Source organism: Prunus mume, linkage group LG3, assembly GCF_029339155.1.
Source record: "Prunus mume cultivar Tortuosa linkage group LG3, ASM2933915v1, whole genome shotgun sequence".
In the NCBI taxonomy this organism is placed as follows: Eukaryota; Viridiplantae; Streptophyta; class Magnoliopsida; order Rosales; family Rosaceae; genus Prunus; species Prunus mume.
The window spans coordinates 10,414,657-10,436,053 of NC_142700.1; the positions used below are offsets into that span (position 1 = coordinate 10,414,657).

At 37.8% G+C, this 21,397-nt stretch overlaps 1 protein-coding gene and 1 pseudogene across 1 annotated transcript; both read left to right on the forward strand.

Annotated features, from left to right (window-relative positions):
* Positions 1–8,257: 8,257 nt before the first annotated feature.
* On the forward strand, positions 8,258–9,823 carry LOC103325691 (akuammiline synthase 1-like). The gene has a single exon (XM_008227871.2). It carries the CDS (start codon positions 8,267–8,269, stop codon positions 9,614–9,616), a length of 1,350 nt encoding a protein of 449 aa, XP_008226093.2. The 5' UTR covers positions 8,258–8,266; the 3' UTR covers positions 9,617–9,823.
* A 9,944-nt stretch (positions 9,824–19,767) lies between these two features.
* LOC107880774 (akuammiline synthase 1 pseudogene) lies at positions 19,768–21,148 on the forward strand (annotated as a pseudogene).
* The last annotated feature ends 249 nt before the right edge of the window (positions 21,149–21,397 follow it).

Consider the following 21,397-nt stretch of genomic DNA (forward strand, 5'->3'; position numbering starts at 1 on the left):
CTTCAAAGCTTGGTTACTAAATTGAGGAAGGGACTTGAGGAGTTCAAAGAAAGGTATAGTAATGGATCTAATGGGGGGGATTTTTGTCAAGACTTCATGGAGAATGTGAACCTTATGAAGAGAGATGATATAGACAGCTATACTTGCAGCAGTTGGTGCAGATTTCCGTTATATGATCGAATTTTGGATGGGGAAAGCCAGCATGGGTCTTCATCCCTAGTACAGATCAGAAGAACCTTACTGTATCGCTGGATGCAAGAGATGGCCATGGAATTGAAGCCTCCTTAACTTTCAAGGAAGAAGACCTGGCCATATTTGCAAGCAATGAGGAGCTCTGCGTCAATATGCAACTTTGAATCCGACTGTATTTTAGTAGCCCCATAATTTTTATTTTTAAAAGGTCCTCTTGAGCTTACTTAGATGAATGTTGCTGGGCCATTGATGATCTCTCATTCTTTTGATGCTTGTTTACTCACTTTCTACTTAAATTAAAATTAATTTTTTTTTATAGGTTTAGGGCACTGAGTTGGTGGCTGTCCGAGAAGGTTTATTGATGATGGGATACATGGGTTTTACTCGGTTTACCATTGGTATTGATTCTCAAGAAGCTGTTTCTATTCTTAAAGATGGGTTGGATTGGTGGAGTAATATTTGTAATGTGGTGGAGGATGTTCATCGGTTAATGGTTGATCGAGAGGTGGCTGGAGTGTTCTACCAACACCGGAAAGGTAATGGGGTGGCACATGGTCTACTAGCCCAACATGGGTTGAGAGTGAGATCTCAACTTTTTTGGAAAGACCGTGCTCCTCCATGGTTAAGCATTCTTTTAGATAAGCATATAGCTATGGTGTAGTTCATTGTTTGTTTTTTGAGATGTGGTGGTACTCTTTTTCCTTGACCGGATTTTCCCCATTGGGGGTTTTGGATGGCAAGATTTTAATGAGGCCATACTAACTCTCTCAATTCGTTTGTAAATTGTTATCGTTGGTTGGTGCTACGGTTGAATGAATCTTTCTATTTGATAAAAAAAGAAAAGAAAAGTCAGAGTGCTTCAACTTTTCTAAATAATTGCACCTTGCTCAACTAAAAGGAGACTTTTAATTGGATTGCTGACTTTTCTTAGTCTCAATTGCCGCCCTCAAATTTCCATAAATATGTTGCTTTGCTTGCAATGCTTGCTTCTTTGGATCCAAATGTTGGTTTTGAACTAAAACTAGCATGTTAAGAGTGTTTGTCCCACATTGAAAAATTAAGGGGCCTAGCCTAAATATATAAGGAGTTGGGTTACTCCTCCTATAGCGAATTGGTTTTGGGGTGGAATCTCAACTTCCTTCATGCTATTATAGCAAAGCTTCACATGTTGGGCCCAACGACCATATGTGCTTCCACGTCACCCAATATGGGTTTCTTGTTATTATTGTAAAACATATGTGAAAACTTGACGCAACTTTATCCTGCTTAACTCAATTTAAGGTGAATCATATGAAGTACTTCGTGTTGTTGTGTATGTGATTTTGATATTATATTTTTCTTGTTTGACTATATTGGCACAGTTTTGACATAAACACACAAACGGAGGTGTGAGGAAAGTAGCAGGAGACGAAACAAAATAACCAATGGGAGCTAAATTACTTTGTCAGGCCATTGAAATGTAGCATATTTGGATATGTCAAATTAACCTTTTCAAAAGCATTGAATATCCAAAATGATTTTGAATGGGATATGACTTTTCAATTTTGAAATATGGCGTGACCTTTTATTTTTAAATATGGCATGTGGTGCCTCTTGTAGAATTTGGTTTTGCAGCTTCTCCTTTCCCTCCAGTAGATTTCCTAAACACACCACCAACTGCCGGTGGCGACGTGAATTCCGGTATCAAAGAAAACTGTTATAACTAACGCATCAGGATTTGTGTTTGATTGATGCTCCAAAGATTGTAGAGAGCCTTATTTATGAACAATCATTTTCTTGGTCATGACATGATAATGGCATCAAACGCATCAGGATCAAGCAGGACAGAGTTGCGTAGGGCGCCAAGAATAAAGGGCTTCCTATGAGTAAGCCCAAAAAATAAGAGAACAAAAAGGGCCTTTTTGTAAGTGTTCGACTGGATTTTTTGAGATTTCTGCCTCTTTTCCATTACAAGAGCCCAATTTATATTCTAATTAATTAAAAAAAAGTAAACGAATAATTACCCTTTAGATATATTTAGTTATATACCCATTTTTAGTACTAGTATAGATAAACTATACACCATTTTATTTTTATAAACAAACAAAAAAATCAAAAAAATGATAGCTGACCCTTAATTTTGATTATTAAATTATTTTGATGCCGTATAAAGTGTTTTGGGGTTTTTTATTATGAAGTTTTGGGGTTGGGCTTGTTTTAAGAAATCGATTTTAGTTTTGTAATTTATAGAAATTTCAAAGCCTCTTTTTTATGTTGTAAATGTGTTTTGGATGTATTTCTAAAGTCTATTTCATGTAGGGGCGGATCTTAAGCCAGGGATAGCCTACCCAAAAATATTTCGAAGCACGAGACTTTCAAATTTGTAGTCTCCCCAGAATGAACATTTCCCAAAATTTCCACCATAAAACACATTGATAACCTATAATCTCATGCAATTTACATAAATGGCTTCCGGCCTTCAAATGATTCTAGCAGAACTACAAAGTTTTAAAATAACTTAAAGCATCAAACATGCATATAACAATTTCAAAATCTACTCACGCGCACCTTCACTCACTTAGTCCCCAGAACAAGCCTCAATTCAACCAAGTTTTGGGACCAACAACGAGGTCCAAACCAAACCCAATAAGACCACCTAAGTGGGGTCTAATCTGTGTGCACCTAGTAACACGTACTACTAAGGGATCAAGCCACACGTAGCTCTTTCGTATCTATCTATCCTGGCCCTAATATCAAATAAATCATTACGGCCATACAAATTCATATATTCTAAGCTTTATCCATCACAACTCACCAACCACAATCACAATATCACCCTTCATACGTAATCCAAAGACGCTGCGAATAATCCAAAGCTTCTCAGCGGACACAACCATAAAACAATCACAATATGCTAACATTCAATCGCTTTATTTACCTTTATACATCCACGCAATTAATTATATAAAATATAATTTCTAATCTTATATAAACCTCAACAAATAAAGCATACCAAAAACTCTCCCAATTATCCACTAATTTATATCCTAAACCCACACTATGCATTTAACTCAACAACACTCAAGACCTGTCACTAAGGTCATTCTAACCCTCCTAGGATGGTAGAATTACAACGAAAGTCTAGAGGTCAACCCAGGGTCAAACTACCCAAACTCGGTCAAACAGGCCCACGACCTCCAAATTATGATCCGAAAGTTCCTATAGGTTCTACAAGGTCTAGGACACATGTCCTGCAAGTTTGGTCCAGATCGGACGGTCGGATCGCTCACGATCGCACGATCGGACGGTCGCTAAAACCCTAACCCTAGGGTTGGCATTTCCGGAGTATCCGGGACTCCATTTTACGATCCGTCAAATCCTACATGATCCTGGTAATACCTAGATCAACATGTTATAATTTCAGGACCATCCAACGGTCCAAACCTAGCGAACCCGGAAAATACGCGATATGCGATATCCGTTCGAACTCTAACGGTATCCAAAATGAGATCCGAGCACACCTACGCGCTCGTGACATCGAGGGATCACAATGGGACAGAAATGCCCCTCAGCTACAGATACCTCCAAATCGTGAGCCAAGACTCCTACCCTAGGTAATACACCTAATTTGAAGTCACTTTTGTTCTTGGACATACCCCAAAAACTGACCGGAAGTGGCGGAATCGGAGGCAAAACCGGCCAAACTTCCTCTCTTAATCGATCTCCAAAACGCATAAATCTCCGAATCTAACCCAACAGGCAGCAAGAACAGCTCTTCAAGATCCATACCGATCGTCGGAAATAGTGGCGGATGACAAACCGCGCGATTCGAGCTTTTTCGTGGATTCGGCATGGTCGGGAAAGGAAACTTCCGTTTTTAACCAAAACCCATTTTCCAAATATTTACGATTATGCCACTGAGCTTCATTTGATCATATCTCTCTCGTTACAACTCCGATTCGAGCCCACTACGTGTCTACGAACTCATCTCACTGTGCTCTTACAACCGAATTCTAAATTCCTTAAAAATGACCAAAATACCCTTATCTAATTTCTCAATTCCACTTAAATTAATTAAACATGGGATAAATTGGGGGTCGGGGTGTTACATTTCACTAAAAAAAAAACCTATATATAAGCTATGTAATTGATATCCATTCCATGTGTTGGTATACACTCTTGCCTACAATCCATATAAAACCCACAGACAAGCTCACTCAAACTTTAAAAAAAAAAAAATTATAACTAGCCAGCCCATGTTATGAATGGCTCAGTCAAACTTTAATAAAAGAAAGAATATAACTTAAGCAGCCAAATAGTGGCTGTGCAATGCAATTCAAAGCTTAATTCTCAACGGGGGATCTTCTCTTCTCTTCTCATATACAAGGAAACAAGTATTCTTCTTAATCTCTTCTCTTTAATTATCTTCTTCTATTGGGTTATTCCTAAAATAAATGTATGCATCTTAGTTTTAATTTTAATTTGAAATTGAGTTTTCTAGGGTTTAATTAGGAATGAAATATAATTTGGGGATTTTGTTGAAATTAATTAGGTCTTTGATTTTAAGAATTTTGTTGAGATGTTTGATTTGATGTTGGCATTGTTGAGATGTTTGATTTGTTGTTGGTATGTTAATGTTTGACTAAATTCATTGATGCTATTATGAGAAATTGTTTGATTTTTTGTAAAGATATTTGATTAAATAGGTTATCTTTTATTATGTCGGATCACAATCGAAACCCCAAGAAAACAAAGAATTTGTTCTCTTTTTTTAAGAAAAAGAATGATGGGTCATCATCTTCTAGAATGCCTCCCATTTGTGATGAGCCAAATCTTCTCTCCTCTCCCATTGTCGAGCCTCAAGTTGAAAGAGTTGAGACTCAAAGAGTTGATAGTGGTCAAGATTTTAATATCAATTATCTTGAGCGTGATCCGGGATTACGTCTTCAAATATGCCAGTCCAAGTGACTTAAAAGGTTTGGAAATTGAGTTGAGGTATTTTCAAAATGATATGCATCGCCTTCCCTGCTTTAAGGACCTCACCACTCTTCCTCAGTTATGTCAACAATTGGTGGAAACAACTTTGGCAGAAAACTACCATTTGCTTTACAGATTGATTCAGTTGGTGTTGACTCTTCCTGTTTCTACAACAACAACGGAACGAGCTTTTTCATGTATGAGAATTATTAAGAATAGACTTCGAAGCACCATAGCTGATGAATTCCTTGCTGATTGCATGATTCTCCACATTGAAAGAGAGTTTGCTAATAGTATCGATAATGAAGAGATAATTGAAGAATTTAAGATTTCTAAGCCTCGTAGGGTACAATTTTAGATTAAAATAGTTTAGTTTTTGTGTTGCATTGCATTTACTTCTTGTTTTTTTTGTTAAGCTTTTATTTATGTATAGATATGCATATTTGAGGGTAAGGCTCATTACGTCCCCCCTGACTAGGTGTATCTTTTTATTATTATCAATAAAATTCACTCGTACCGTCGAGTTTTTAAGGTAAGTTTAGCTTACCTGACTTTTAAATCCTGGATCCGCCACTAATTTCATGTATGATTTTTTTTATAAATTGGGTCCATATATTGGGTATAATGGTGAATCTCCCTTACCCTCTAATTGTCAAGGTGAGTCACATGAACGTTGTGTTGTGATTTTGATCTTATATATATTTTCTTTGTATGACTATTGGTACAATTTTGACACACACAAACAATGCATGCATCATGCATAAGGTGAAGAAATTGGTAGGAGCCGAAACAAAATAACCAATTAATGCGAGCTAAATTACTCTGTCACGGGCATTGAAATGGGGGATCGTTGGATATATCTAATTAATCTTTTCAAAAGCATTTGAAGATCCAAATTATTTGGAATGGGATGACTTTTCTATGTTGAAATATGGAGTGTCTTTTTTTTTTTTTTAAGTATGGCATGACTTTTTCTATTTCGACATCCCGCATGACATTTTCTACTTTGAAATATTGCATGACTTCCAATTTGAGATGTGAAGGATGTTAATAAGTATACTAAGATTGTAAATGACTACGAGGAAAAGAAATGAATAAACTACATGAATTCGTTGAATAAAAAATGAAAAGAAAATTAGAATATCTTCTTCTTTTTTAGGACCTTTCCTGTTGAAAATGGCGATAAAATAATAAACTTACACACACTACACGAATGCTAGAACTCAAACCCAGGACCTTTCCCGGAGAAGCAATTGCTCCAATCCACTACACTAGTAGGTCCTTTGCTTAGAATATCATCTTTAGAATTGATGATTTTGCCTTAGATTGGACTTTGAATTTGGTCATTTAATTAGATATAGTATCATGAATATACACATAGCTACAATACTGTAGATATATTATTAATAGGTACATTATATATGTATATATTTCACAGTAATGTACCTAACAAAAAAGAGAGAGACCAAAATCGAAATCCAAGAATCAAAATAATGCCCCAGAAAACTAAATGAATTCAACTTTATAACAAATTCATATACTAAATTCATCTAGGTCATCGCAAATAAATGTACATTGGGTAGGTGCAATTGGCTGACTTCAGAAGCACCAGCATGCTTTTCCTAGTTTAGCTAATTATTAATATATCAATAAACATATAAATTAATGACAAATGACTTGATTCCACAGGAGCTGTACAGAACATGTTGTTGTCCTTATATTAAGCTTTTGTGGCTTTCAAAGTTGACTAATTAGTATTATATATCCTTGAAGATTTCTACAGGAAGTTTCTTTAATGTCGGATGGTAGCGCATATGCATGGCATACCACATGCAATTTAGATAATATATATGAAGGTGAGCCGTCCACATGCAATTTAGATTATCTTATTTCAGTAACAAATTTGCTCATTAGGTCACTAGATCATCTTATTTCTGTTTATAGGTTATTAGGTATTTTTAGATCATTTAAATTGCGGTTTGTGCGGTTTTTGTTGTTGGCCTTAATTCTATAACAATAGCCATTGTCTTTGCTCAAATTTTCTCATTTGTCGACATTGACACCGACCGTTTACCAAGTTTATGCCAACAAAGTCAACACTCCTTGATTTGATTCTATTAAAATTGTCACAATTGTTTTCAGTTTATTTTCAATGGATTCAATAAATTGAACTTATGCTTTTATCCATCAGATTAATAGAATGCTTGATGTATGTAAATTGTTATTTCTCTGGTTTACTTTTTTAACTTAATTCTATCATAATAATTAACGCTTGCCATTTTCCGACTTTATACCAACAGAGTTAAAACCTCTTGAATGGAGAAGAAGGAACATAAGTACACAGCAAATGCAGCAACAGCTACCCTTGCAAGAAACATCAAAAAAGAAAAATCCATGTCTACCACCCATTCAAATTTAGATAAACGCCTGTACAAGTTTTTTGAACAATATGCAGCTCAAGGCTGCTCATATTTTGATGTTTTAATAGCTGCTTGATATATTAAAATATGCATAATATTTTAACATAACAAGCAGCATATAAAACATGTTAGTTTATTTTTTACAACTTAAGCTTGCCAAACTAAGCATGATGGCACTGCTTAGATCTCAATGTATATATAAATAGGGCCAGTATTTTAACACAACAAGCAGCGCAGATTTGACAAAGCCATGTTTCCTACATATTTTTACGACTTCATACACGTTTGAAGCAATTTCAAAACCAGCAGCATCGCGCGGGCGCCCTTGCTAGTTCATATACTAAATTCATCTAGGTCATCGCAAAGAAATGCACATTGGGTAGGTGCAATTGGCTGACTTCAGAAGCACAGCATGCTTTTCCTAGTTTAGCTAATTATTAATATATCAATAAACATATAAATTAATGACAAATTGACTTGATTTCACAGGAGCTGTGCAGAACATGTTGTTGTCCTTATATTAAGCTTTTGTGGCTTTCAAAGTTGACTAATTAGTATTATATATCCTTGAAGATTTCTACAGGAAGTTTCTTTAATGTCGGATGGTAGCGCATATGCATGGCATACCACATGCAATTTAGATAATATATATGAAGGTGATAGGTGTTCGTTAAGAAACTCAAGCCTGGAACAACATCATGGTTTCAGAGATGAAGGTTGAAGTCACTCACAAGGAAACAATTAAACCATCCTCTCCAACTCCTTCAGATCTTCAAACTACCAACCTCTCTGTTTTTGATCAGCTTTCTCCTGATGTTTATATACCACTACTTCTCTTCTACCCCAAAAATAGTAGAGATGATGAGGCCAACAATATTGATCACCATTCTTCCATTGCGGAAAGATCCAAGATTCTGAAGACATCATTATCTGAAACACTAACTCACTTCTACCCCTTTGCAGGCGAATTCGAATATAATGTTTCAATTTCTTGCAATGATCATGGGGCTGCATTTTTTGAAGCTCGAGTGAACTGTCCCATATCAACGATTTTAGACGAACCTGATTTTGGGATCCTTAGAAAATTGCTTCCAACTGGTATAGGATCTACACAAGCAGACACAGGCTTTCTTCTACTAGTCCAGGCCAACTTCTTTGAATGCGGTGGGTTGGCAATTGGTGTCAGCAGTTCACATATCATCACCGATGCCTACACACTCAGCAGATTCATTAAAAGCTGGGCTGATATTGCCCTAATGGGCTCCACTACTACTGATCATCATGCTCTGCTTCCCAAGAAATTTGGTGCTGCAGCTACTCTTTTCCCACAACTGGATTTCTTGAACTCACCTCAACCTGCGTTGGAGTTTGCTGAAGAAAAGTGCATAACAAAGAGATTTGTGTTTCATGCCTCAAAGATTGCTGCTCTAAAGTCCAGAGCTGCCAGTGCCACCGCGCCAAATCCAACGCGCGTTGAAGCAGTGTCAGCGCTCATTTGGAAGTGTGCCATGGAAACATCTCGATTATCAAACTCGGGTGTTGTAAGAGCATCCGAGTGGTCTTCCGTGGTGAACATACGGAAAATATTGTTGCAGCAGCCATTGGCATATGACTTAATGGGAAATCTTGTGGGGCTCATTTCAGTGAGAACCGTGGCAAGTGAAGTAGTAGACATTGATGTTCAAAGCTTGGTTGCCAAATTGAGGAAAGGGGTTGAGGAATTTAAAATAAAATATGGAAATGGAGTTAGTGGGGAGAAAGCATGTCAATTCTTTAGAGAGTTTGGGAACCTCATGACAAGGGATGTAGACAACTATAAATGCAGCAGTTGGGGCAGGTTTCCTTTCTATGAAACCAACTTCGGATGGGGAAAGCCATTGTGGGTGTGCCAGAGTACAGGACTGAAGAATCTAATTGTATTGATGGATACAAGAGATGGGGTTGGGATCGAAGTGTCCTTGACTTTCAAGGAAGAAACCATGGCCGTATTCGAAACCAATAAGGAGCTGCTTGCGTATGCTTCTGTGAATCCGACTGTCATTTATTAATTGCTACATGCAAAAGAAAAAGACGGGTGTATATTTTAAGGTATAGTATTAATAAATAAAAACTTGTTATAATATGGGTGTATTGATAACACCATGTAGCAGAGTTACGGTCATACTGAATTTTTTTGTCTTTCTTAATAATGGATCTTCGATGATCCCATTGTACCAAAAATAAAATTGAAAACGAGTGCCTTTCATTAAGTTAAATGTTTTTTTTCCCTTATTTGGTCCTGTGCTCAACCGCTGTGCCGCCAAGCTTAAGTTGTACCTAGTGCCAGACTGATTGTTATCATGGCATTAGATTAATGCTCGAGACCCTAAATGAGATTGAAAACGATGCAGAAATAGTTACACAAACACATATATAAGTAAATCCCAATGTAGAAGAAGTCTGGCTACAACTTTTGTACGCAACGTTTTCTATTGACAAAGTAGAGACCACGCCAGCACCAAATACTTGCATGCAACGCTATCTGCTTTGAGAGAAGAAGACATAATGGCCATAATTGAAAGCAATATGGAGCCGCTTGCAGTCTCAGATAACCACAACCTCAAACTTGATTGACGAATTAGTTAATAACCAAGAACTCGATTGATGACAAAAGCTAATTATCAGATATGGGGATGGCGTAGAAGCGTCCTTGACTCGATTGATGACAAAAGTCATGGCCGTATTCGAATGGACCTACGTAGAGAAAAATGCAGCATTTTGTCTACCGTGCTATCTTTTTAACAAACCATCTGGACATTCTGGGGAAAATGCTTACACTTTTGATGGATTTCAAAGTTGGAAGAAAGTTAGAGATGGAAAAAATTGTTCTTTTCTAAATCACGAGGGGAAAGATCCTAACTCCCCTCACAAGATTGCAGAAATATCATGTTTGGATTTGATGAATCAATCCTAGCATATACAGAAAGTCGTTGAGAATTATTCTTCCCAACAAATTGCAGACAAACGACTACAACTTAAGGCAACAATTGAAGTAGTCAGGTGGCTTGCATTCCAAGGATGTGCTTTTAGAGGCCATGATGAAAAAAATAATTCAATCAATCGTGGAAATTTTCTTCAAATGTTAGAAATATTGGCTACATATAATGAAAAAGTTGCTGATGTTATCTTAGATAAAGCTCCCAAAAATGCCTCTTACACATCACCACAGACCCAAAAAGAAATTTTACATGTTTTTTCAACTAAAGTGAAGAAAGCAATCTGTGAAGAAATTGGGGAATCAAAGTTTTGTATAATTGTTGATGAAGCGCGTGATGAATCCAAGAGAGAGCAAATGGCTATAGTGTTGCGATTTGTTGACAAAGAATGTCTTATTTAGGGGCTCTTTTTTGGGCTTGTTCATGTGTCAAACACTGAGGCATTAACTCTGAAAAAAGGTATCTACTCTATATTGTCTCAAAATTCACTAAATATTCAAAATATTAGAGGACAAGGATACGATGGTGCAAGTAACATGCGAGGTGAATGAAATGGGTTACAAGCTTTGATTTTGAATGATTGCTCATATGCTTACTATGTTCATTGTTTAGCACATCGATTACAATTGGCATTAATTGCATCATCAAGAGAAGTTATTCATGTTCACCACTTTTTCACTAAATTGACTTATATTGTCAATATTGTTGGTGCTTCATGAAAGCGTAATGATGAACTAAAAAATGCTTAAGCTGCTGAAATTGAGCACATGATTGCAATTGATGAACCAAATTGGCACCTTACAATGTGCTGGTGATACTCGTTGGGGTTCTCATTTGAAATCAATAGCTTGGTAAATATGTTTAGTGCAACATGCACAGTTCTAACTAATATAATTGATAACAGAACTACTTATTCTCAACGAGGAGATGCTGATGCAGCTTATGAGGCAATGACTTCATATGAATTTGTCTTTATCTTACATCTTATGAAAGAACTATGGAGATCACTAATGATCTTTGTCAAGCTTTACAATGTCAATCCCAAGATATCATAAATTCCATGAATCTTGTTTCTTCCACCAAAGCACTCATCCAACAATTAAGAGATCATAGGGTTATCAAATGGGCATTGATAAACAATCAAGATTAGAACATATTATGTATGCTCAATAAGAAGGATGGTTAGTCTCAAACCATTTGTGTAGTTGACACTAATACAAGTATATAGGTGCTCATTAGTGAATGAGTACTTTGAACACGATCAACTGTAGTTCTCCTATGGAGTTTTATCGACATGTCAGACGAGAACTCATAGTTGCAATAATGCAAATTAGTTCTTAGATTATGTCAAACGTGAATGTACAAAATGAATCTCTATCTTCGAGAAAGAAGGAGAATATTTCAAGATGTGATTCAACAAACTTTGGCCAAAGTATTTTGAGCTTGATTTAGAATGTTGTTCTTAATCATGTTCTTTTGAATCACATGTGGTTATGGGTTTGACATAATCAATCCTTATCCTAATAATATGATTTGAAACATTATATAAGAAAAGGATTGTATTGCATTGCAATTCCAACTTAATAGGTTCTTCATATGTTCGGGTTAGCTTGGGTAGCCTTGATATATTGCTAGATGTCACTCTTGGCTCGTGGAAGTCCTAGGATTGATTGTGATCAATTCATACAAAGGAAGAATTAAAAGGGGGTTTTAATTCCAGTTGATTAGAAAGAGTTCTAATATTTTCCCACTGCCTTGCTAATTAGAACCTAATAGATCGCACATCTTAAATGGTTAACTTTGAGTAATACAAATCAGAAAGAGGAAATCAATTTGATTGATTTTATGGAGGATTTACTATGTGTAAAATTGTATTTGGGCCATAGTAATAGTTAACGGGAAGCCCAAATGGTTGGGTATCAAGCCCAAGGGCTTAAGACACCTAATGTAACGACCCGGTCCTAAATAAATTGGAAAATATTAATTTATTAAGATAAAAGACCATTTTGCCCAAGAATATTTTATTAGGTTTAAAGTTGACTTTTTGACCAGGAAGGAATTTCGGAATTTCGACTATGTTGTTGCTTAGAGCATGGCGAGATGAGTCCGTAGACATGTAGTGGGCTTGAAACGGAGTTGTAACGAAGAAGTTACGAGCAAAATATCATCAGTGGCATAATCGTAATTTTTGTGAAAAGGGTTTGATAAAAATCTGATTTTTCTATCTCTCTCCCTCTCTCCTCCTACAGACTCTCTCTCTCTCTCCCTAACGGCAGCACCTTTCTCTCTCTCTATTTCCGACATTGGTATTGCTTGAGATGAAAAATGTGGTTTTAGACCAATTTTCGCTCGAAGTTTGCCGGCTCTGATCTCTCTACTCCGACAACCATTTTTGGCGATCAGGTTATAGAAATTCATCAATTCTTCATAATCTAGCTGATGGTTGGGTAGGATTACATTAATTTTGAGCGTAGGCAGTTTGATTTTCGAAGTGGAATTCGGCCGGTTTTAGGATCTCGATTCCGGCCATTTCCAGTCAGTTTTTTGAGGTAGGTGAACAAAAGTGGTTCCAAATAAGGTGTTACACCTAAGATAGGAGTCTTGAGTTGTGATTTGGAGTTTTTCCGGTGAAAGGTTATCGCTTTGGACACCCATGCATTGCCGGCGCGTGGGCTCTATAGAAAAAGGGCATTGTGTCCCGATGTGATCCTCAGGTTCTCACGAGTGCTTTGATAGGTTTGAACCGTTGGATTTTCCGGCTTATGGGGAGATTATGTGATGGTTAAGTCACACGTGGTGTTGGATTTTCCGACGTATGAGGAGATTATGTGATGGTTAGGTCACACGTGACATTGGATTTTCTGGCATGTTGACAGACCCTATAAGTGGCGTTGGATTTTCTAGCGTATGGGGAGATTATGTGATGGTTAGGTCACACATGGCGTTGGATTTTTCAGCTTGTTGACAGACCCCATATGTGACGTTGGATTTTCCGGCGTGTTGACAGACTATACGTGGCGTTGGATTTTCCGGGTATGAGGAGATTATGTGATGGTTAGGTCACACATGACATTGGATTTTCTAGCGTGTTGACAGACCCTATACATGGCGTTGGATTTTTCGGGGTATGGGGAGTTATGTGATGGTTAGGTCTCACGTGACATTAGATTTTCCGGCGTATGGGAGATTATGTAAAGGTTAGGTCTCACGTGGCATTGGATTTTCCAGCGTGTTGACAGACCCCGTACGTGGCGTTGGATTTTCCTGCGTATGGGGAGATTATGTGATTATTAGGTCTCACACGTGGTGTGGGATTCTTCCGGCATGTGAGACAGACCCCATACGTGGGGTTGGATTTTCTGGCGTATGAGGAGATTATGTGATTATTAGGGAGATGAATTAAGGATTTTTATACTAAGTTGGGAAAGAAAGATGTTTGAAAAAGATTGTGTTTGGTGAGTTGGGATTTAAAGAAAAGGGAAATGGATAAATTCTAGAGTCTATCATTTCGTATTACTGTAATTGATTATATGTTATTGGGACTCGGATGTTTGTAGGAAGAACCATGTATGGCTTGATCCCTCAGTAAGGATACGTAGGTAGCTTGGGGTCCCACCCAGTGCATGCTGACTAAAATTTACTCATGTCGTTTTATCGAGTTTGGTTCTGACCTTGGCATTGGTCCTGAAACTTGTTTGAAATGGAGGAGCGATTAGATAATTGTTCATTCTCCCGCTTGACTACGGGAGGGTAGTGTTAGTATGTTGTGGTCAAATTAGGGGCAAGACCCATTTGGATTGTTATACAATTTGGGGCTGACGCCTTAAACTACTCGTGATTGTGTTAGGAGGTTAAAACTTCGTATGTTGGATATTTGGGAAGTTAGATTATGGAAATTGCATTTGGCATTCATAAGTGTGTTTGAATTTATATTTGCCTTGTTTAAGGTACTATTTGGCTTAAGGATCTTGTTGGTAGTTTGGTTAAGGATTATTTGAAGGACGGAGGCCGACTTTGTGAATTGCATGAAATTATCTTGTGCATGCTACCGGTTGAGGATATTAAATGTGTTTTATGCAGGTTGAAATTCTGGAAAATATTCAAATTACAGGGGAGACTCTACCGAAATTTCGGCAGAAAGTGTCGTGCCTTTATTCCTTTTTAGCAAAGGAGGTTATAGTTTTAGTGAATGGGCCCCACATCGGTGTGATGTCAGGAATTCCACAGTATTCATCCTGGGTTTTGAAGAATACGGGGCGGGTCCTGTCACCTAAATATTATGATTTAAGTGTCACAAGGCCCAAAATTGTAACACCCCGACTCCAAATTTAATTCCTATTTTAATTTATTTAAGTGAAATTACGAATTTACCCTTGGGGTAGGGGTATTTTGGTCATTTTCTTATTCGGGAAGAGTTTAGGGCAGTGATTGGAATTTTTGGGTTGGTCGTGCTGAGACAAATCCGTAGACATGCAGTAAACTTGAATCGGAGTTGTAATGAAGATTTGGTGATCAAAGTAACTTTAGTGGCAAACTTGTAATTATTTCGAAAAGAGTAAAATTTGATTTTTTCACTTTCAAACTAGAGGTGTCAAGCGGGATGGGCCGGCCCATACGACACGAGCCCGATCCATTTAAATGAGGCGCGGCACGGCATGAGCACAAATAGTAATGGGCGTGCTCGACGATACGAAACTTAAGGGCCGGGCGGGATAAAAATGAGGTCAATGGATCGGGCGGCCCATGGCACGAGCCAGGCACGACAAGCACAGCCCACTTAACTTTTTTTTCTTTCTCAAAAGTCAAAATGCAAAAATTTGACATCTAATATCATTGTTTATATGTTTTTTTTATTTAATTTTTTATAATTATAAACATATATTTGATCTCTTTCATTTAGGGAAATTTCTTGGATCCTTAATTAATTAAATATATAAACTACAAATTAATTTAACAACATTAGACTTGATATCTAATCAGTACATATGACATATACGTTTATCTTATAATCAAAGTAAGACATTTCTTCGCATATAAAATAAAAAGTTGTTTAAGGATAAAAAGTTGAAGTGGACTTTGGGGAGTTGTACACTTTTTGCCCTCCACCTTTATATTGTTTGGATGTTTGATTGATTAATTTTTTCAAATAATTCATCATTTTTTGCCTCTAATTATATTTTTAATGTTTATAATTTGAATTATCAAGTAAAAAAAATGAATCAAGTGAAAAAACTTTAAATTAAATGGGTTGGTTCTTGGGCCCGAGTATGACACGAGCACTGCCCGGCCTGTTTCAATGTGGACATGGGCTTTGGGTCGGGCTGGGATTAATGATTTTACTAAATGGGCCGGCCCGGCAAGGCACGAAAACGTTAAAAGCACGAGTTTAAATGGGACGGGCCGGCCCGACATGGCCCATTTGACACCTCTATATATATATATATATATATATCTCTCTCTCTCTCTCTCTCTCTCCGCCAACAGCCCCCTTCCCCTTCGTTTTCTCACACCGTCACCCTCCAAGACTACCGCCGCTGCCACAGTCAAAGATTGGCCTCGAGACCGGTCTCGTTCGAACCGCCACCTCTCCTCGTTCTTTCCCGACCGGTCTCACCATCACTCGCCCATCGTGCTTGTCGAAATTAGTCAGAGCGGATTTGATAGAATTTCTCACCGCTCGATCTCTCTCCTCCAGCCACCAATTCCGACGAGTGAGGTATGGTTTCTCATCCATGTTCCGAATTCTAGCTGGCTGTTGCATAGGATTGGATCGATTTTGAGTATAGGATATCGATTTTGAAACCTAGGTTTTGGCCGAATTTCAAGGTGAAATTCCGACCAGTTGCCATCCAAATTGGACATTCTCGTAGTTGACTAATGTGATCCTTACCTCGAGAAGTATATAGGATAGGAAGGGTGAACGGTGATGTGGAGTATTTTCCATCGCCAGAAATTACTCTACACAACCCACGCGCTGTCGGTGCGTGGGAAAGGTGGGGAGGTCGCATTCCTATCCTGTTATAATCATTGTGTTGTCACAAGCGCGTAGGTGTGCTTGGATTTCAATTCGGATGTCATTTGACTATTGAACAGATTTCGCATATTGTGCATTATTATCCGGGTTCGATAGGTTCTGACCTTTGGATCGTTTCCAAATTAAAATATGTTGATCTAGGTAGTTCTAGAATCGTGTAGGATTTCGCGGATCGTGAATTGGAGCCCTGAATGTTCCAATTCAATAATTCGAAATGTGGTTTCTGACCATCCCTTTCGGACCACACCTGCAAGATGTAATTCCTAACCCGTAGTCGGACCTTAGGATATCTCGTTCTACGTACATGCACCGGGAACTTGGGGATTTAAGTATTTAATTTGTGATTTCCGTTTTGAAGTGACGTTATATTAATTAAGGGCTCGTATATCGAATTAGGTGCTCCGATCGATCTCACACAGGATGCGGGACCCCTTCGGAGCCAGGCAGCTTGGGATTATCTGTGAGTGGACTTTGTTTTCAATCATACACATGGTTTTATTGATAAAAGATTTATGGATATGTTTTAAATGGTATATGAGATATAATATATATTTGGTTGTTGAATTTGATGTTCTTATAAGCTGTGGCAATATGTTTTGGGTGGTGATATATTTGAGTATCGTGAGTATGTTTATATGGATTTTGGGAAATTCTAGCTATATTGTCTATGTGTTAGGTTGTTGAGGTGAGATTGTGGAAGGATTTGAGTATGAGGAGTTGTTGAGAGAAGTTGCATGATTACACTTTGTAAGTACCATCCCCTTGTTACTAGGCTTTCCACACGTGGCGTTGGTAGTTTCGGCGTATGAGAAGAGTATGTTTATTGCTTGGAATCATCACACATGGCGTTGTTAGTTTCGGTGTGTGATGATGTAGTCTACGCGCGTAGGACTTAGTATTGGAGCTACACGTGGCGTTGGAAGTTCCGGCGTGTGAGCTATAGAGTTTCGTCCCCCGGTTGGCCCACTCATCCCTAAATGCAGGATAGCACCTGTAAATCCTGCAGGCTAGCCAAACAATCCCCCGGTTGGATTGTTTCCCCGATACCTAGGTAGTGTGAGAAGTATATGATATACTTATATTTATATATTTATATATATATGGGTGTGAGTGTAAAGCAATTAGAGTATATGTAGTGGGTTGGTAAGAGCAATATAATTTTGGGAATGAAGTTTGTGGTTTGAGTGATTTTTGGGTTCAATGGGTTTCAGAGATTAATGTTTTTGAACATTTGATTTTGAAGTATAAACTTCCATGTCTTGAGCATTATTTTTACACGGTGGGGTTATTATTTTAAATGCAAACTTTGTTTTTGTCTACTCACATGTTTTCTGTTTTGCGCCCCAGACATGAGTCGCTCCAGGGAAGGTTGCAAGTGTGTACGAGGCTTGAACTGTGACTTCAGTAGTTAGTATTGAGTAATTTCTTTCTACTTAACTGTTGTTGTAAACTAAATCTGTTAGATGCTCTGTTATTGCCCATGTTAGGTTTTTACTTGAGGCCGGAGGCCATTATAGTATGTATTGTTGAATGTTGAAACCATGCTGCTAGTTGGGATTATTATGTTTTTTATGCAGGTTGAATTTTGTTGGGTTTGTGCATTTTATAGGGGAGACTCTACCAAATTTTGATAGAGACTCTTGGTTTTTAGTAAGTGGGCCCAGCATCGGGGTGATGTCGGTAACAAGACGGGATCCGTCCCCGTTTCGAGGTATTAAGGCGGGTCCTGTAAAAAATTGGAAGCCCATTGGGGTTTGGCCAAAAATTCTTAAGTAAATGTGTATGAGAATTGTTTCCATAAGCTAATGGACACACAAACACAATCCAATATCAATGAAATAGGTTTTATATATGATTTTGGGCCAAAATCTAAGCCTTTATACATTGGACCATATGTTTATTAAGTCTTGGGCCTTGATATTTTCAATATAGAAGAGGTTTTGGGCTAAAGCCTTGAAGGCTTTACTTATTTAGGGCGCTGAGTGGGGATTTTGCATGCAAAATATTAGCCAAGTGTCTAATTTTTATTGGCAAAGTGTTTGGCTAGATGGGTGAAGAAACCATCTAAGTGTGGGCAGCTGCCCACAGTAGGCATGTACTTGGTCCGCCAGTGCTTCATTGTATCCACAAGACTTATTTGCATATCCCTTTGCACCCAAGTTTTGGGGCCAAATAAAGTCTAAAAGATAGCATCTACGTGCCTTGAAGCAACCTTTCATATCTTTCATCTTCCACAGCCATTCCCACAAGAGATACACATATCTAACACCTTATTTGAAACCAATGAGAAGTTGCTTGCGTATGTTTGTGTGGATCTGGTTGTTATATAATTGCCATGTACATTTTGTTAATAAAGAAAATGTCCGTTATGGATCGATAACACTATGTGGTAATATGGTACAGCTACATTGGCAATATTTTACCCAAAAAAAAAAAAAACAAATTGAAATGGGTGCTTTCATTATGTTATGTACTTTTTCCCTTATTTGTCCCTGTGCTCAACCGCTGTGCAGCCAAGCTTAAGTTGTAGCTAGTTGACAATGAAGAAGAAAGTTTTATCATGGAATTTTACTAATGTTTGAGACCCCTGAATGAGGAGTTTTGAACATATAGAAATAGTCACACAAACACATCTATAAGAAAAACCCTTTTTACTAAGCAAAGGAAAATCCCAATGTATAGGATAAATTCTTGGCAACAACGTTTGTATACAACATTTCTACTCACGAAATTAGTAGTTAACCAAGAACTTGATGACGAAACAAAACTAATTATAGGATTGGATTGGAAGAAAAACTGAAACTATTATAAGAACTCAATTGAAAAAGAATATCAGAACACAAAATGTATGTTCTACCCAATTTTTATGTCGTTTTCGCATATGAAAATGTATAGTGAAAAATGGAAGAAAAAAAAAGTAAAGTGCAAGTGGCTTTCAAAATTGGCTAATTATAAATTGAAGTAGAGTCTTGAAACTATCAACTTGTCAGTTTCTTTATCAGCTTTCTCTCGATGTTTATTGTATGCCGGCCGTTACTGTCTTGTATTCCATCATTATCTAATTATAGAAGATTGTATTTCATACGTTTCTTTAATGCCATATGGCGCCATATAATATATTCGGGCAATTAGCTGAATAAATTACCTGAACTTCACATTGCAAAGGATGTGTAGTTGTGGGGGAATTTCTATGCGTCTTTATATGAAGGGGTCAAGGTTGTGGTGTTTGTTATGAAACTCTAGTGTTGAGCAAGATGGGTTTAGGGATCAAGGTTGAAGTCATTCACAAGGAAACAATTCAACCATCATCTCCAACTCCTCACCACCTTAAAAATTCCAACCTCTCTGTTTTTGATCAGTTTCTTCCAGATATTTATGTCCCAATCCTTCTCTTCTATCCCAACAATAATTGTGAAGAGGTCAATAATTTGGTAGCTGAGAGATCCAAGCTTCTAAAAACATCATTATCTGAGACCCTCACTCATTTCTATCCCTTTGCAGGAAAGTTTCAATATAATGATTCAATATGTTGCAATGACCATGGGGCTGCATTTCTTGAAACCCAAGTCAACTGTCCCATATCGAAGATTTTGGGAAAACCCGATTTCGTGATGCTAAAACAGTTGCTTCCAGCTGATACAGAATCCAGACAAGAAGGCGCAAGCTATCTGGTACAAGTCCAGGCCAACTTCTTCGGCTGTGGTGGAATGGCAATTGGAGTATGCATTTCGCATAAGGTATCTGATGCATCTACAATCAGCAAATTCATTAGTAGCTGGGCTGCAATTTCCTTTGGCTCCAATAGCACTACTCCTTTGGTGCTTCCTGCAGAATTTGGTGTTGCATCTTCTCTCTTCCCACCACTAGATATCCTAAACACACCCCAACCCCCCATGGAGTATGATAAAGAAAACTTGATCACAAGGAGATTTGTGTTTGATGCCTCAAAGATCGCTGCTCTCAAGTCCAAAGTTGCCACTGCCACTGTGCCAAACCCAACGCGTGTTGAAGTTGTGTCAGCGCTCATTTGGAAGTGTGCATTTGAAGCATCGAGATCAAACCTGGGTTCTGTAAGGCCATCAGAGTGGTTTCAATTTGTGAACATGCGAAAAATATTGGTGCAGCCATCGGCAGAAAACGTAGCGGGGAATGCATTGGCGCTGGTTTCAGCAAAGACTCATGGAAGTAAAGTAGATGGTGATGTTCAAAGCTTGGTTGCTAAACTCAGGAAATGCTTTAAGGAGTTTAAAGTAAAATATGCTAATGATGTCAGTGGGGAAGATGTATGTGAATTCTTCAAAGATTATTGGAAACTCACCGATCAGGATGATGTAGACACCTATACTTGCAGCAGTTGGTGCAGATTTCCTTTCTATGCCGTCAATTTCGGATGGGGAAGGCCATCATGGGTGAGCCAGAGCATGGAATACAGGAATCTGATTGTGTTGATGGATACAAGAGATGGGGATGGCATAGAGGCATGCTTGACTCTCGATGAAGAAGAAATGGCCATATTTGAAGTAGACAAGGAGTTGCTTGAATATGCAGCTTTAAATCCAACTTTAGTTTAGTTTGCTTACTTTAGATGAATATTGCTGTACCTTCGATGATCTCTCAATGTTTGATGCTTGTATTCAGTTTGTACCAAAAATAAATTTAAGACGTGTGCTTTCATAAATTACAAAAAGCATGTCATTAGTTTGGTCACTAAATTGTCGGCCGAAGAGAAAGAGAAACCTCACTGTTAAAATATGAAAACTATGAGAGAATATTTGTTTGTGGGAATTTTCTGTGTGTTCTTTTCCTTGTAGGAGGTCATA